A 17,281-nucleotide genomic window follows, 5' to 3' on the forward strand; every position below is an offset into this window, starting at 1 on the left:
CAGAACCTATTCAATGAAAAAGTTAAAGTTGCGTTGTTTTGAAAAATCATGACCCCAAACATCAGACACATAACACACAACAAAGCATGGGTCTCTCACTCTCTCTCTCCCTCTCTCAGTCTCTCTCTCGCTTTAGTGCTCTTGTGCTCTCTCTCGCTCTCTTTCTCGCCCATGTGTTTCACATTATGGTCTATGATGACATCTCTCTGCCATAAACGGGAATAAAGTCAAACGGCCCAGTGTTAACTCTTAACGTGCTTCATCTGCACTGAAGACTGGGATGTGTATAGGTGTGTGTGTGAGGGAGTTTGTATTTTTATTTCCCATTTAGGACATAATTTGTCTTCAACCAAGCAATTGGAAACCTCTTGTGTCTTACCAATAAGATCCAACAGCCCTCACTTCCACACAGTGCAACTACTGTAGGGGTTTGTTTTTATGTTGCTGTGATATTCTGCTATAGCCTGACCTCTAGGGGCCATTTCTCACATTACAATGTTTCTGTAAGTGTGTTAGTGTCACCCTGTTGTTGGCAGGTTTTAAATGATAGCCTTGCTACAAGATGAGGTTTAATATGCAAACCTTTAATCCTGTTCCATACAGTTAATTGATTATTTTATTTGTTTGTCTGTTTATAGACTGATTTTCATGTTGACATACAGCTGTCTATAAATGGCATACAAGGGTGGAAATATTGTATGTCTGACTGAAAACGTTACTTTTCAGAAATTTAAAAAAATGTAGTATGTAGTATGGTCTTATAAATAAAAATATACCAGTGTTCAATTCTACGGTTGTATAGGACCAACTATACAACTAACATTTAGGAGGTTTGCATGCTTATAGAGAATATTACCATATATTGCATAATTTTTTATCAAAAAACATTACGCTTCTGCTCTCTCTCTCTCAGTGATGACTTTGACGAGGAGGGCTTCTGTCAGCCGTACCGAGGTATCGCCTGCGCCCGCTTCATTGGCAACCGCAGCATCTTTGTGGATTCACTGCAGATGCAGGGTGAGATCGAGACCCAGATCACAGGTGAGACTGTCTGTATGTGTGTATGTTAAATATTGTCCATCCTTTTTTATGGTGCGGAGTGCGGACCCAGTTTGGACGCAGAGTGAAATATTCATTTATGTCTTCATAGCGAATTATAATATTAGTGTTTCAGAATAACTAGTAATACCCTCAGTATTTGTCTGTGACATGAAAAGTTGATAGCCTACTCTAACGCAAAGTACCGGTAGAAAGACTGAACACAGACTTTACTCCCCTCTCTCACACAGCTACACTTTTCTTTTGTGCTGATAGAGGCTCTTTGTAAGACTGCACGCTCTGCGCCGCGTACATGTTTCCTACATTTGATTTGTTGGGCTCTGCGGGTCATAAAAATGTTCAATGAGGTACTCGGGCTCTAAGTGAGGCTTTGAGTGAAAATGACGGGACTCTCGGCTGTCCTTTGTTGACATCTATCAATAGCAATAGGTGACTGCAGTGGGATTTAAATGATTCACTGCATGATATATATTTTTTTTTCTATTTTTCTTTTAACCACATAAAACCTTGCATACAAATTCTGTGGTGACCGTGCTGCAAACAGAATTTGTGAAGAAGTAAAAAAGGAGCCAGCCGGAGTATGTGGTTAAATGCAGTTAAAAGCCACTTGGGTTGCATAGTCTCTCTGCTCCAATTACTAATTATTTTCTTATCTCTATTTGTTTTCATTTTTTCTTTCATTGTGCAAATACATTCTACTGGTCTATGACTCCTATGTCTTTTTGCAGCACAGGAAACGTTTGCAAAGATTTAGTGTGTAGTTTTAATGTTTAATTACATCAGAAACGGGAAGACTAGAGGATGTTGTAGTGAAGTCAAAGGAAGTTCAGCATGTTGCTGTGGAGCACACATGGGAACTAAATTTATACTTGCATGCATGCATGTGAGCGAGCGGACAACCATGAGCTCAAACATGCATTTGTTAGTTTTGTTTGCACGTGTTTGATGCATTTGAACTTATTTGGTGCAAACACATGCCATGCAGGCATGTGTTTTTGATGACTCTACGTATACATGCATATGCCAGCCTATCTCTGAATTGTATTCTAAGACATTGGCCCGCTGGAGCCCAGCCTCTAATATGGATCACTAGAATTTCGCGGCTGCTTCGCGGCCGCTCATCCCAGAGTTACGTTGCCGCGCACTATGGGAAGAAGGAAATTGCGGGAGTTGACTCCACATGTAGTAATGGATGGGTTATTAGTTATTATTATGTGTCCTTATTTGTGTAGTGTAGTGTAGTCAACACGTAATGGCTCATACACACTGCCCGGTATTTGCTCCGATTATGCTGTCGGGGAGCATTTTTGGCGCTGGCCGACAAAACCCCTGATCTGACGTTAAGCGGTGCCCAAAAGTTATAGATCACAAAGGGTTTGCAGGTAGAGCACATGACATGGCCCTAAAAATATATATAATTTTAATATAAAAAACTATTTTTGCATCTGCCGCTTGAGATGACCTGAGATTACTTGATTGATTGACATAAAAAGGGCCTGTCAGCTCAAACACACAATGCAATAGTAAAAAAAAAAAAAAAAAAGAAAGGTACCTTTCAAAACCTATAGAAGTCAGCCTGGTACAGACGAAGGGGACACCACTGTATGTAGCCTCAATTACATTTTGTAACTATTTTCTGCAATGGGATGATAGTTTTATTTGGTCGTTTATTTAACTGGTCGTTTTGAAAGTAAAGTTTGAAGTAAAAAAAAAGTGTGGGCAGCCCTGGTATAGATGAATATATATTCATTCCGTGGGTAAATCCCTGTAGGCTACCCACATATTGGTAGCCTATATTAGCCCAATATTGGCGTTATGCATTTCACTTGAATAATGTTGTGTGCGCACGTGCGCGTGCGGAGAAAGACAGAGTTATTTAATGAAACTGAAAATTATAACGTCCTGTATTGGTAGCCTATATTAGCCCAATATTGCCGTTACGCATTTCACTTGAATAATGTTGTGTGCGCACGTGCGCGTGCGGAGAAAGACAGTTATTTAATGAAACTCAAGATTATAACGTCCTGTCTCGCTGCCGCGGCACCGCCGTGTGTGTGTGTGTGTGTGTGTGTGTGTGTGTGTGTGTGTGTGTGTGTGTGTGTGTGTGTGACTGTGTGTGTGTGTGTGTGTGTGTGTGTGTGTGTGTGTGTGTGTGTGTGTGTGTGTGTGTGTGTGTGTGTGTGTGTGTGGCGAGAGAGAGAGAGAGAGATTGTGGCTTCCAGGCGTGCGTGTGTGTGTGTGTGCAAGCCAGGCGTGCGTGTGTGTGCAGGCGTGTATACTCTGCAGTTGGCTGGCAGGCGAAAATAGCAAAAGTGATCCGTGTAATCGTAATATTTAGGAACAAACAAACTACTGACAAAGTACAATGTTGATAACCTGACTTTGCCAGATGGGGGCGGTATTGGGTAACCATGTTCCCCAACACAGCATCCATCTGGAATCTCAGGGAGTTCAGCTAACACCGAACAGCTCCGTGGTCTAACCAATCAGCGTGAGCTAAGGGCGGGATATGTGCGAAACCGGATGTGAAGCTATATAGATTCAATATGATTGGTTGTGTTTGCACGCCCACACGATGATAGACAGACGGTCCCATCCAATCATCTACCAAGTATCTTGAAAAAAAAGGAACAGCCCCGTCATTGAATTTGCTTCCGCGATCCCAGATCCCAATAAGCTGTGAAACAATTTTGTGTAGCAAGCTTCTTGGATCTGGCAGCGTCAGGTTACAATGTTGATGTAACTAAGAGATTCGCTGAGTGAGTTATAGTTTAAATACAGAGATTTAGAAGGAATAAGCAAAATCGTGAGGCTACAATTCCTCTACTTCGTCTTCCTTGTTTCTCTTCTCCTGCGGGAGATTAGGATCAGATTCTGACTTCTGAGAGCTAGTGTGGGCCTATTAGAAGACAGGGCAGTGTTGCCAGGTTCGCGAATTGTAAGCGAGTCGTAGTGTGTGTTGAATGGCATTTGAATGGCATTTGTGTGCTTGTGAATGAATTTTCTCACATGTAATTTGTGCTCACTTGCATAGACCTGGCGAATTTAGCGTGGTGAAAGGGCAACAGTGTTCCGGGGGTGTGGGTGCTTCGGGCGATAATGTTTGTAGTAAACGAATGCATTGCCGCCGTGAGTGTGGACGGGAGGCATCTTTGGTGGCACTGCAATGATCATTTTTTGGCGGGTGGTGTTGAGTGTTGGCGTTGGGCGCGATAGGAGGAGATAGGTCCCGAACACTGCGAAGGTAAGTGTGTGATGTCACTGCCGTGTGAGTGTGTGTGGGTGTAGTGTGTAAGATGGTGTTGTGGGTGTTGCAATAGCGACGTAGCTGTTGTGGCTTTGGGTTTCTTGCCATTTTTTGGGTACAAGTTCTCTAATATTATAATAGATTTTAGATATATGATGGTATACAGTGTATGGTTGTAATAAAATAGTATGACTGTAAAGTGTAAACCGTGCTGTCGACAGTCTATTCGGTATTATAGTCTCCTCCTGAATAATCCTACTGTATGTCATCCCTACTGATTTTAGCAGGAGAACAATATGGTACAGGATCATATGGATAATTGTCATCCACTCCCTAATCCCTGCTTTATCCTCCACCCCCACTCTCCAACCCCTAAAGCTGCCTTCATCACAGCCTATGCGCCTTAACCATAGAGACTCATATGTTTATAATTACTAGTATGCAGCATGACCATGAATCATACTTTTAAAATCTTTTGCCATTTAACTTCAGCTTCAGTCTTCGAGCCATTATTTCTGTAATTAGTTTATGTATTCTGCGTATCGTTGCAGACCTTTACCCTTTTCTTTGTCGTTTATTTTATTTTACAGCAACCTTCACAGTAACAGGGTTGCTGTGATTGAAAACCTGAGTCCCTCCTGTCCATTATAACACTGTACCTCCCCTCCTCCACAGCTGCGTTCACCATGATTGGCACGTCCAACCACCTATCGGACCGCTGCTCTCAGTTTGCCATCCCCTCCCTGTGCCACTTTGCCTTCCCCACGTGTGACCGCAGCTCGGGGACAGACAAGCCTCGGGACCTGTGCAAGGACGAGTGCGAGATCCTGGAGAACGACCTGTGTAAGACGGAGTACATCATCGCTCGCTCGAACCCCATCATCCTCAAGAGACTGAAGCTGCCAAACTGTGAGGACCTGGCCGCTCACGACAGCCCCGAGGCTGCCAACTGTTTGAGGATAGGCATCCCCATGGCTGAGCCTATTAACAAGAGTAAGTTATTAAGTCGTTTAAATATAATGGTTATTATTACTGTAGTTACTTTCACGTTTGGTTATAAACGTATAAATATATCAGTAAATACCCTACTCATGAATTGTGACGCTTTTACGTCTTAAAAAAGGTGTTTGCTACTGTGGTTAGTACAGAGATTGTCAGGGACATACAAACATATGTCATCCCTGGACCGCTCTATTATCAAGAGTGCATTAGGACGGTGTTGCGATGTGACAGATGATAATTATGATCCATATAGCCTCCTTCATATCATCATCCTACCCTCTTTTCTGATTATTTTTCACTCTCTCTGCAGATCACAAATGTTTCAATAGCACTGGATCAGATTACCGTGGTACAGTCAGTGTGACAAGGTCAGGGCGACAGTGTCAGCCATGGAACTCCCAGTACCCTCACAGCCATACCTACCTCGCCCTCCGCTACCCAGAACTCAACGGGGGACACTCGTACTGCCGCAACCCAGGGAACAAGCATGATGCCCCCTGGTGCTTCACGCTGGATGAGGGTGTCCGCATGGAGCTCTGTGACATAGTCGTCTGTGGTGAGGCACTTTACTAGAGCACACGTTGGCAACATATGGCGGCCCTTTGACCTTCTCAACATTCTAAAAGGCAGCAGCACTATGTTAACGCTTTGGAGCGAAATTATTTTAACTCTACTTGTCTACTCCAATTAGTAGTACTAATTCATAATTACTAGGCATGTAACGATTCACTCAACTCACAATACGATTCGAATCACGATATTAGGTTCACAATACGATTTTTCGCGATGTTTTAATTCTTTCTCTACCAGGTCTGTATATAATATGTACCCCCCAGCTAGGGGACGTTATTTGCTAGGTCCGTATATATATGGACCCCAACGTATACTCCGTGTATATAATGGTTGAGCCCCAGAGCTGCTTTTAGCATTGATGCGGTTGAACAGAGCAGCTGAATTCTTTGTTTTGATTAGGTGTGGAGTGGTGCTCGTTTGAAGATTGCTTCCTCGAAACGACCTGTTGTATAATTGACATTATTTCTCATCCATACACACAGATCATAAAGAGAAGCATGGTGGCAGCAACATGGAAATCTTATACATCCTAGTTCCCAGTGTAGCCATCCCACTGGCCATCGCCCTGCTCTTCTTTTTCATCTGTGTGTGCCGCAACAACCAGAAGTCCGCCAGGCCCCCCGCTCCGCGTCAGCCCAAACCAGTCCGCGGGCAAAACGTGGAGATGTCCATGCTCACTACCGCATATAACAAGCCTAAGGTAAAGTCAAAACAACAACACACACACACACACGCACACAAGAAAAACATACCAGACAAAGATCTGTACACTACCAGCACACACACGCGCACACGCACACGCACACGCACACACACCTAAATGCACCAACTGTTCTGGAGTGTGCTCCTGTGGGCTGTGTTAGTGTTACGGTGCGTCTGTGTGTATGCAATGAGAGAGGAATAGGCAGACAGAGCAGGCAGTGTGACCAATGATGCTTTCACGCTGTGCTCTATCTGATGAAGCCATGATGCGTTCAGGACAGCCTGTGAGGGTACAGAAGAGTTGGCTGTAAACTCTCTGGGAAGTCTAATATACAACTCACTGAATCCAAAATAGCACACCCTACTACAAAGAGAGATTAGTACACTCTACAAAGAATGAGGCTGGAATGACGCTTCTATGAAACATGTGGATAATGTACAATATATTTTTGTTATGTTTGTTTTTACAGTAAGTAGCCACTGCAGGACCTCCCATCATAATTATATCTAGCATGCATCTCAGTTCTCTCTCTAACTCTCTTTTGCTACTTTCAGCAGAAAGAACATATGGGGCTAATAATACAGACAGACATCTTCTGACTGACTGCCATTGTCTCATTCCTGCATTCCTTGCTTACACAGCAGTACATGGGCCCAATATGCACACACACACACACACACACACACACACACACACACACACACACACACACACACACACACACACACACAGAGAGAGAGAGAAAGAGCTTGTGGACTCTCATGTGGTGAATTTAAATGAGCGCTCTCCTCTGTTTATCTTTATAAGTAATAATGGTAGACTGCAGAGTGAGTCAAAATACTGGCACAATCCTCTCTGTTCCAACAGGTCTAACATTGGGAAGCAGCACACTGTGTGTGTGTGTGTGTGTGTGTGTGTGTGTGTGTGTGTGTGTGTGTGTGTGTGTGTGTGTGTGTGTGTGCGTGTGCGTGTGCATGCATGCGTGCGTGCGTGCGAGCATTCAGTGACAGTCTATACTTGGCCCACTCCCTTTTCCATTCTAAACCTAATCTCTTTGCCGAAAGTAGCAGATCTACAAGCTCACAACCCGTCACATTGTGAGCTTGTAGGTTGGTTATTTTCGTCAAATGTTTGCCTATTAATGACATGCCCAGAAAAGGGGTGCTGTGGCTGCTCTGTGTGCGTGCATGCTTACTGTACGTGTGAGTGAGACGTTCCTGGCAGAGAGTTCTGATCTGTATCATCAGAGCCCAGCACAGTCCAGGAATGTTCAGCTGCAACCCTTTCTCCGCTGGTTTCTCTCTCTCCCTTTCTCTACCTCCCCAATTCGATCTGCATTATATCTATCTCCCTCCTTTTTTCTGTTTCCAGCGCATTCCCAATTCCCCCCCCCCCTTCTTTCTCTTCATAATATCTCTCACGGGATCTCTTTTTCATTCTACCCTTTTCTCTCATTTGCTGGCTTTCTCTCTCTCTCTCTCTCTCTCTCTCTCTCTCTCTCTCTCTCTCTCACACTGTCCTCAGGTCTCTCGTCAGATCAGCCTCTCTCGCTCTCTGTTTTGCTTTCTTCTCCTTTTCCGTCCCCTCCCTCTCTCCCAGGACGTCTTAGTAATGGTAAACATGAGGCATGTCTTGCCAGCCAACACATAGCTCTTATTAGAATCCCTATAATATCCCAGCCAGTCACATCAGGCCTGTTTATATTCCCGACTCCCTCCCCGTTTGATGAGTTATCCAATTGTGTGTGTGTGTGTGTGTGTGTGGGGGGGGGGGGGGGGGGGGGGGGGCTGATGGCCAAGGTAGGCTAATGTCTCTGACCGTTCAGCCAGCAGCTGTAGACACATGCGTGGAAAGGCTTTGTGTCATTGTTGCAGAGAAGACATTTTCACTGACACACTTTGCAGAGAGTAGTGAAGACAAGCTGGAAGGGGAACTAACTGTACTTTACATGCCTTTCTCCCCACCCTCACTACTTCCACTGTGTTTCCTGCCAACGCAGCAGGCCTTGCTCTAAGGTCACTCAGAGGTCGTTGCCTATGATGATCTTTACCCACACAAACATACACGCACAACCTGCATGCTTTGAGTAAGATCTGAGGGTTTGGGTGTGGGGAACAAACTCATAACTAAAAACATCTGTCTCTTTCAAAACATCAGCAACCACCACCCCCCCCCCCCCCCCCCCCCACCCCCACCCCCACCCACGCAGGCAGGCAGACAGACACAGTACCAGCACCTCTTTTTGCTCCGCAACAACCCCCTTCAGTGCCTAATCGACCTATCCTCCCCTCAGGAATTTCATTATTCATCAAGGAGTTCCCGGAATTTCAAACTCTCTGCCAACCCGCCGCCTGTCCTTCTCACCTTTTATCTCCTCCCAAGCGTGCGTGCGTGCGTGCGTGCGTGCGTGTGTGTGTGTGTGTGTGTGTGTGTGTGTGTGTGTGTGTGTGTGTGTGTGTGTGTGTGTGTGTGTGTGTGTGTGTGTGTGTGTGTGTGTGTGTGTGTGTGTGTGTGTGTGTGCATGCGTGCGCGCACACGCATACACTCACACATTCACACATGCACCCTGCAAAGCAGATTCACTCTCTTGGATCACCTGGATAGCTTTTAGATTGAAGAGATGCTGGCTGAAGTCTGCTCACATTATAAGGCATGGAAGACAAACAAAGAGCATTAGCCCTTCAAAGAGCATGCTCCAATATTCTAATATCCCCGCCCCACACTCACCACAGAGCTGCGCTCAGCTAAACCCTGTGGGCGTCTGTCTGGTGTCTATGCTTTTTACTTTGAACGTGCAATTCAAGCGTCGCTGGCCAATGTCGATGACAGACTGGCGTTCCAAGAAAGGCACATGAGCACATGTGTTTGGATATTTACCACAGTGGGTTTTTGTTGGATTGACTGTCATTGGACACGCAGGTCATGAAGAATACTGTGTGACTTTGGCTTTGTATGTTATTCTCCTGAGAGTAGAATAATAATTCTCTGAATTTAGAATTGAAATGAATGCTTTTGCGTCATTCCAGGTCATGAAAACATTTTCTGACCATATAATCAAATGATGACATTAACTTTTTTTTTTTTTAAGAAGAAAATGGTAAAGCTTACCGTACCACATTTTGGCAGGACACCTGCATATGAAATCATTGCTAGATGAGATATGTCCTCCATTTCTGCCATAGCTTAACTGAAAATAACAGCTCGCCATTCTGTTCAATTAGATTTGGGTCTACACTCAAAACCGCCTATTATGCCCTTTCCAGTAAGCTGCTGTTGTCATGGTCCAGTTCACAACTCAATGGAAAGCAGCAGGTTTTTTTTGTTATTTCTGGAGACCCCGTATTCTGCAACTGTAACTGCTTGAAAATTAATTACCCACAATTTATCTAAAAGCTACCAAGACTGCTTGTCAGTTAATTGAGTGGTGCACATTTTGACAAGATTTAAGAGCTGATGTTTTGGGGTTTGGTCCAGTTTGTCACAGAATACATATATAAATGTATTCAGCCTGATTGTGATAATTATCAGCTCTCCAGGCTATATCTTATTTTCTTTCCCTCTTTCTCTCACAATCACATGTACTGTATTGCACGCACACACACACACACACACACACACACACACACACACACACACACACACACACACACACGCGCACGCACACACAAACTGTAGACACTTACTCACTGTTACATTAGGCAGTTTGCCTGCATCAAATTAGAACCAGCACCAATGTAAACTTTATGTCCAAATTTTCCCATTCCGGGACAATTATGATCAATGTATTAGACCTGAAAATGAAAATAATCATGCTTCTCCTGTCTCTCCAGACTAGTAAGGCCAAAGAGCTTCCCCTGTCAGCTGTTCGTTTCATGGAGGAACTGGGGGAGTGCATCCTGGGGAAGATCTATAAGGGTCACCTGTACCTGCCAGGCATGGACCAGGCACAGCTTGTGGCCATTAAAACGCTGAAGGATTTCACCAATACCCAATCGTGGGGTGAATTCCAGCAGGTAAGATATATCGCAAGCATCCACAAAATATTTCAGAAAATATATAGTATGAAACATTCGTTTTGCTGTTGGCAGCATGCACACAACTGTTGGTGCTGATCGATCCAGCGGTTTGTGACATTATCTCTACACATACACACACACACACACACACATCCCAAGGCCATAATACGTTCCACCAAAGACTGATATTTCATAAGTTTGGATGTAAAACAAAAGTCCATATACAAATCGGCAGTCTCAGGCACGCACACACACACACGCTCGCGCATGGCACGAGCCATTTCTTTTTTGACAAATGCCTTCTGATTCTCAACACAGGAGGCGACCGTGCTAGCTGAATTGCACCACCCCAACGTGGTGTGCTTGCTCGGCGTGGTAACCCAGGAGCAGCCCGTCTGCATGCTCTTTGAGTTCCTGCCCCAAGGTGACCTGCACGAGTTCCTCATCATGCGTTCGCCACACTCTGACGTGGGCTGCAGCAGTGACGAGGACGGCACGGTGAAATCCAGCCTCGACCACGGAGACTTCCTCCACATGGCTATACAGGTAGGACTTTAACCATAGAGTATTAAAAGGATAGAGACTGATCTGGCTCGAAGCTCCGCCCCCCCCCCCCCCCCCCGCTATTCATGTCAGTGGAAGTTGCTCAGTGGCGTTTTGAAGCACCCGGAAGGACCGTCTATTTCCGCCTTTTTTCGCCGATCCAGCATTTTGCGGAAGTGCAACCGAGCGCTCAATGTTAAAGCCCAGCTGCACGGGGTTTCCTCGTCATTAATCCACAGGTCCGCGACCGTCCGCCTGCAGTCCTTCCACTTACCACTAGGGCCCAGTGCTTCAACGTTGGAGTGCCTCACTGGCCCCTTGACTTTAACCAATGAAACCCTACACGTAGCTGACCGGAACCCCCCAGGGCTCTAGGCCGAAGCAGACAACCCGCAACACTCCAAGTTAGAGAGAATATCCTTATAGGTGCAAGGCTCGATGATACATGATAGAAAGAAGAAAAGGCCAGAACTCAATACCCCTGTCCTTTTCACATGATTTATTTACCTTTGATGGACAGACAGACATCTATAGGCTACTAGGCACCCTCCTGTTTCCGCTCTCCAACAAAATATATTTACTGTAAATATTGTTGGCTATTTTCACAGAATGTTCACCCCAGAATAGGGACACTAGGGTTCGAGTGGTTTTAAAATGTTTTTGCCTGCACATCCATTTGGAATCATAAGATATCAAAGGCTCAATTCCAATGATCTATCCAAACTTTTGAAAGATAACTTGTGAGAAACTTTTAATGAAAAATCATTTTACTACATTTTACGTCTAGCCTACTGAAGCTGTAACTTTGAGTATGAAATATCTTGGTCTGATAACTTTCCTAACCCAACTTAATCCTCCGTAGGTGGCTGCTGGCATGGAGTACCTAGCCAGCCACTTCTACATCCACAAGGACCTGGCTGCTCGGAACATTCTAGTAGGCGAACAGCTCCATGTCAAGATCTCTGACCTGGGCCTGTCTAGGGAGGTCTACTCTGCAGACTACTACCGGGTTCAACCCAAAACCCTGGTACCCATCCGCTGGATGCCCCCCGAGGCCATTGCCTACGGCAAGTTCACCACTGACTCGGACATCTGGTCGTTTGGCGTGGTGCTCTGGGAGATCTTCAGCTACGGCCTTCAGCCTTACTACGGGTTCTCCAATCAGGAGGTGATGGAGATGGTGAGGAAGAGGCAGCTGCTGCCCTGCCCTGAGGACTGTCCACCCAGGTATAGGACTTGATTTGTATCACACAATGTTGAAAAGTAGAACGGGAAGAGTGATGAAAATATAAGCTTGTTATAGTCTGTAAAAAATAAAAATAAAAATATTATTAACCCAGCTGAATGTGTCCTGCTGCCATACACTTACAATGTCTAGTGTTATGAAGTACTGATAAAAAGTAAAAATAGCTAAAGCTACAGTCTATCTGAAAAACTGAGTAGTGAAGATGGGTCAAATCCTCCAACTTAACACAGCACTATAGTGAGTCAAATGCACAGAAATAGAACCAATCTATTGTAAATCTGCTGTGATAGTTCCTGGATGCATCAACCTTAAAGGTTATACAAATTGTTGTCTCGCAGGGTTTATGGCCTGATGACCGAGTGCTGGCAGGAGGGACCCGCACGTCGCCCCCGCTTCAAAGACATCCACTCCCGTCTGCGGACCTGGGAGGGGCATTCGTCCCATGCCAGTTCCAGCACACCCTCCGGGGGAGGGGGTAACGCCACCACCCAGACCACCTCGCTGAGCGCCAGCCCCGTCAGCAACCTCAGCAACCCCCGCTACGCTGCAGCCGCGGCAGCTGCAGGGTACCTCTACCCGGCCCAGGCCCTCGCCCCGCCGGGCCAGATGGGTCAGATCCCGCCAGGCTGGACCCCCGTGGCGGTGCCCCAGACCCACCAGCGGTTCATCCCGGTCAACGGCTATCCTATCCCACCAGGCTACGCGGCTTTTCCAGCCCACTTCCAAGCCCAGGTCCCGGCACCCCGGGTCGTTCAGCACCATCTCCCACCTCCAAAGAGCCGCTCGCCAAGCAGTGCCAGCGGCTCCACCAGCACGGGCCATGTTAGCAACGTGCCCTCCACCACGGGCTCCAACCACGACGCCAACACACCACTGCTCTCTCACTGCGTGGTGCCGGGGAACATGGGAGGTCAAGTATACGGACAAGTAACCCAGAAGGGCATGATGATGATGGACCATAATAATACACTGCTGGCCTCGGACCCCAACAGACTGATGTACAACGACTGCAGTGTCATCGTTGCAGACCTGTAGAAAGAGGGGCTGCTTAGACTTTCTCTGCGCCAGGACCTATTTTACTCTGGGACAGACTCTTACGGGAAAAAAATGTTGTTTGTACTCTGGACACGTGGGGACCCACCAGAAACGTAGCTGTCCCGTCCCCCAGTTTTAAGAAACACTGCCACCGTATATATACACAGCTATTTGACTTTTTAATGCATTGTTATTGAAAGTACTTTGTTTGTTTGAAAATGCGCCCTTATTATTTTAACCTTTGTGTAAATACAGTCCATAAAAATCCAGAGTGAATGAAATGCAGGTATATTCAAAGGAACATTTTATTAAGGAGAATGCGTTTTAAGCAGAGAAAAGTATTTTGTGAGAGTAGACTAGCAATATGGACATTTACATAATAGAATCTGTGTGCCTTTCAACAGCATATGAGCTTGTGATGCTCATATGCTGCAATGTATTGTATGCACGTATTGTACATACAATACATTAGGTGCTTGTAACGGACGCAAGTCTGAGTGAAAAGACAAATCGAACAAACAGAATGGGTTGTCTTTTACTGAACAGACAAGACAAGTTATTAGCTTGTGAACACATTAATCTACAACACGTGCCTTCCTCCTCAAGTATGTTTCGTGAATTTAATGTTTATAATGACTACAAGAACGAGCCACATCCTGTGTGACACACATCTTCAGCTCCAAGACTATCAGACTCATGATTGGCTAGTAGAAACTACAGATCTGTAGATGAGTATATGAGTGGTACGTTGGCCAACATTGCTTATCCAGGACTTGTTATATCTTGCAGAAAGCATGTCATCCATGTTCACTATAATGCCTGACTTACACTTAAAATCGCCAATCTACAAGCTTGTAGATCTGCTATTTTTGCAATGTGCAACCAAGTATAAAGCAGGCATAAATATCCACCACTAGTCAACCTTCCCACATGTGTACAAGGATTGTTTTAGCATGCCTGCCTAGCTTGTCCTGGATGAGGAGCAGAGCTGGATGTGTCTCCTAGTCTTGTCCTATAATATGGTCTACTCTGTGGGCCATTCCTTTACCATTTCCTTCCTTCATTTACGATTTGCTTCCCTTTGCTCTCCACCCTGCTCAACAGCTCTTACACGCTTCCTACCTCCTCACTTCTTTCAAGGTTGTTTGACCCAGTGTAGGTGAAGCTGTGTGTAAACTCCTTAATTTATTCATGTTTATTTTGTACCATTATATAGGTCTAATTCTCTTGGCCTTATATACCGCCTTTCTTTATCATTTCTCTGTTGCTGTCCATTGTTTCCATAATGTTTTAAATGGAAATGATGTGATTGCAATGCCCAAGGAAACTGTGTGCCAGTGGGAGTTCCTCCATAAGGCAATAACTAAAGTGATTTATAAATGTACTAAAGGGGGAAATGGAATTCTGCTTAGATAGCAAAGAACAACCCTACTCATATGGAGATTGTAGCATGGTGTAGGTTCTAAAAAGAAAGATAATTGAATGTGTTGAGGATTAGTGTAACACCTTGTACATATGTCATGACCACATAGCATTTACTCCCAATATCATTTTGTCATATGAAGTACGTATGAGTGGTAATGGAATAATTCTCGATTCTATATAATCACAAGCAGGATGCTGCAGATCTTTTATTTTGGTCTTAGTTGGAGAGGGGAGTTTATGTTTTGATGAGATGGACTACATGGTCATGGATTTCATTTTTCATTTCAGAGAAACTTCACAGATGCAGCTACAATATGGAACAGATATCACCTGAGTTTGAATGTGTGTGTTGCTATACAGTTGTTATCGCTACATCTGCACGTGTCTGTGTAGTAGACAATCATTGTTTGTTTTGTTGCCATGGTTATATTGAGGGTTCCTGTCTGTATGTGCTACACTGAACAGTAGCCCATAGATAACTTTTCCTTGTTAACATTTGAACATTTAGGCTCTGACATTTCATGGTGGCCACACACCTGTGCAAAAACAAAAAAACAGTGACTTTTAGTATTTGGCTTAATTTTACATGCATTTAATGTATTTTAACTGTTGTACCTCATTGTCGTTAATTAGAGTTTAAAACGGCATGTTTCCAATACATTCATCATGTCATATTTGTCTAAATGAATTTTCTTTTTATCAGGGTAAAACGTTAAATAAGATGTTTGTTGGTGTGCTATTGGTACCTGTTATCAATCATGATCTTTGGTGTGGACAGGCAGTATTTGAACAGTGGATGTTAGTGGAGTATGCAGAGTTAATAAGCAGTACCAGTCTGACCTTTAAAGTGAAAATCCTAAAACAGAACGGTCTTAAAATATACTGTACACAGTACTGTATACTGTGCACAGTCCAATCAATGAATGTGAACATGAACAGCTCCCGATAAACATACTGTATGACTAGCAAAACAGTGTTTATTTTATGGCAAAAAGACAAAACCAACAGCTGCATATTTGATCTACAACTGAACATTATTTCATTGAAGTGCTATGACAAACCAAAATTCTAACCACACATTCCTGCGAAATGCCTTTGCACACAGTTGGTAGTCTGAGTCTCGAGACAGGCTGTTGACAGTTTTCAAATACTTCCACCATACAGTCTGCAACAGAAGCGTTGAAAAACGCAGACTATAAAGCGGAATGCCCCCACACGTGCGCACAGTGTGCGCACGTGTGGCGGCTGCAAAGACGAAATGGAGGGTGTGTGCGCCGCACACACCCTCCATTTCATCTTTGCAGTCATGTAAATTTGTTCTACTTTAAATTATACGTTGCTTGTAGATCTGCTATTTTGGGTGCAACACCAGTATGCAAACCAAATTTAAATCAGGCATAATTCGGCTATGCAGCATATAGGACTGGTTTACCAACCATCATCAGGATAGTCTAAGCTCTGTCTTTGGGAACCCAATTCTCAAATTGGGTTCCGGGGTTCCCAGCAAAATGAGAAACCGATTAAACACTTAATCCCTATTGTATTTTTCAGCTATTCAAAACATTGTAAATGTGATGCGCTGTGAGCTTCTATATAGGCTGTTTTCTAAAACTGTTGGCGTCCCTACCTAGGACAAAATCTTTTCAAATGGGGGTCCGAGGCCAAATACATATCAATTTAGGGGTCCTTGACATGAAAATGTTTCAGAACAACAGCTTTAGGACACAGGCTTGTTCCTGTTCACATATCTGGATTGTACTTTGCAAGACCCATACTGTAAATCTTTAAGGTTTTGTCTTTTTGTTACTTTCTATCCATCTATCCTCTGAAGCAGATTGACCTACCTAGGTATCTGGAATTTCATACAGGTATCCTCCAACGTGTGTACCTGATGCAGTTCAAAAACCACTTGTACATAAGACTGTGAATCTTAGGCAAATCTAGATAGTTTTGTATCTGGCAGAAGAAGAAAAGAAAGCGTAATTGTGCCATTTTTATTTTATTCTAGATCCATTTCAGTCTTTTAAGATAATTTTCAAGCAACGTTATGTTTAGAAAACAGTGTATCCATTACAAAAGGTTTACAGTCATATCCTTTTGACCAAGAGAGGCCTTTTCTTTGTATTTTGCCTGAACATTTTTGCACAGATGTTTTCTATTGCAGAATCATTTATTAAATGATGTTGTTTGGATACATTTGTGGGGTTTTTTGTGATCAATAACCTGTAACATCAGTTGTGGACTCGTACAATAAATATGAGTTGTTGTGACCAAGAATACACTCATATTTACACTATCAGAATAATTATTAGGATTCTTGTGACACACCAATATAATTATAATATGTGGCTATGCAAGAGGCTACGGTCTGTGTCTCTCTCTCCGGAGCTTTGTATACACACTGCCATCATTTCCCAGGTTTTTTCCCTAAA

The 17,281-nt window shown here is 44.1% G+C and overlaps 1 protein-coding gene across 1 annotated transcript in view; it reads left to right on the forward strand.

Moving 5' to 3' along the window:
- The window catches only part of ror1 (receptor tyrosine kinase-like orphan receptor 1), a 143,007-nt gene extending 125,966 nt beyond the window's left edge, over positions 1-17,041 (forward strand). Inside the window, exons 5-12 of the mRNA XM_083766950.1 lie at positions 914-1,041; positions 4,982-5,299; positions 5,619-5,864; positions 6,364-6,581; positions 10,415-10,597; positions 10,919-11,146; positions 12,006-12,370; positions 12,728-17,041. Coding sequence (XP_083623076.1) covers positions 914-1,041; positions 4,982-5,299; positions 5,619-5,864; positions 6,364-6,581; positions 10,415-10,597; positions 10,919-11,146; positions 12,006-12,370; positions 12,728-13,424 — 2,383 coding nt within the window. The 3' untranslated portion in view covers positions 13,425-17,041. The remainder of the gene's footprint in view (positions 1-913; positions 1,042-4,981; positions 5,300-5,618; positions 5,865-6,363; positions 6,582-10,414; positions 10,598-10,918; positions 11,147-12,005; positions 12,371-12,727) is intronic.
- The last annotated feature ends 240 nt before the right edge of the window (positions 17,042-17,281 follow it).

The sequence above is a fragment of the Protomyctophum parallelum genome, assembly GCF_964188405.1.
Source record: "Protomyctophum parallelum genome assembly, chromosome: 6".
In the NCBI taxonomy this organism is placed as follows: Eukaryota; Metazoa; Chordata; class Actinopteri; order Myctophiformes; family Myctophidae; genus Protomyctophum; species Protomyctophum parallelum.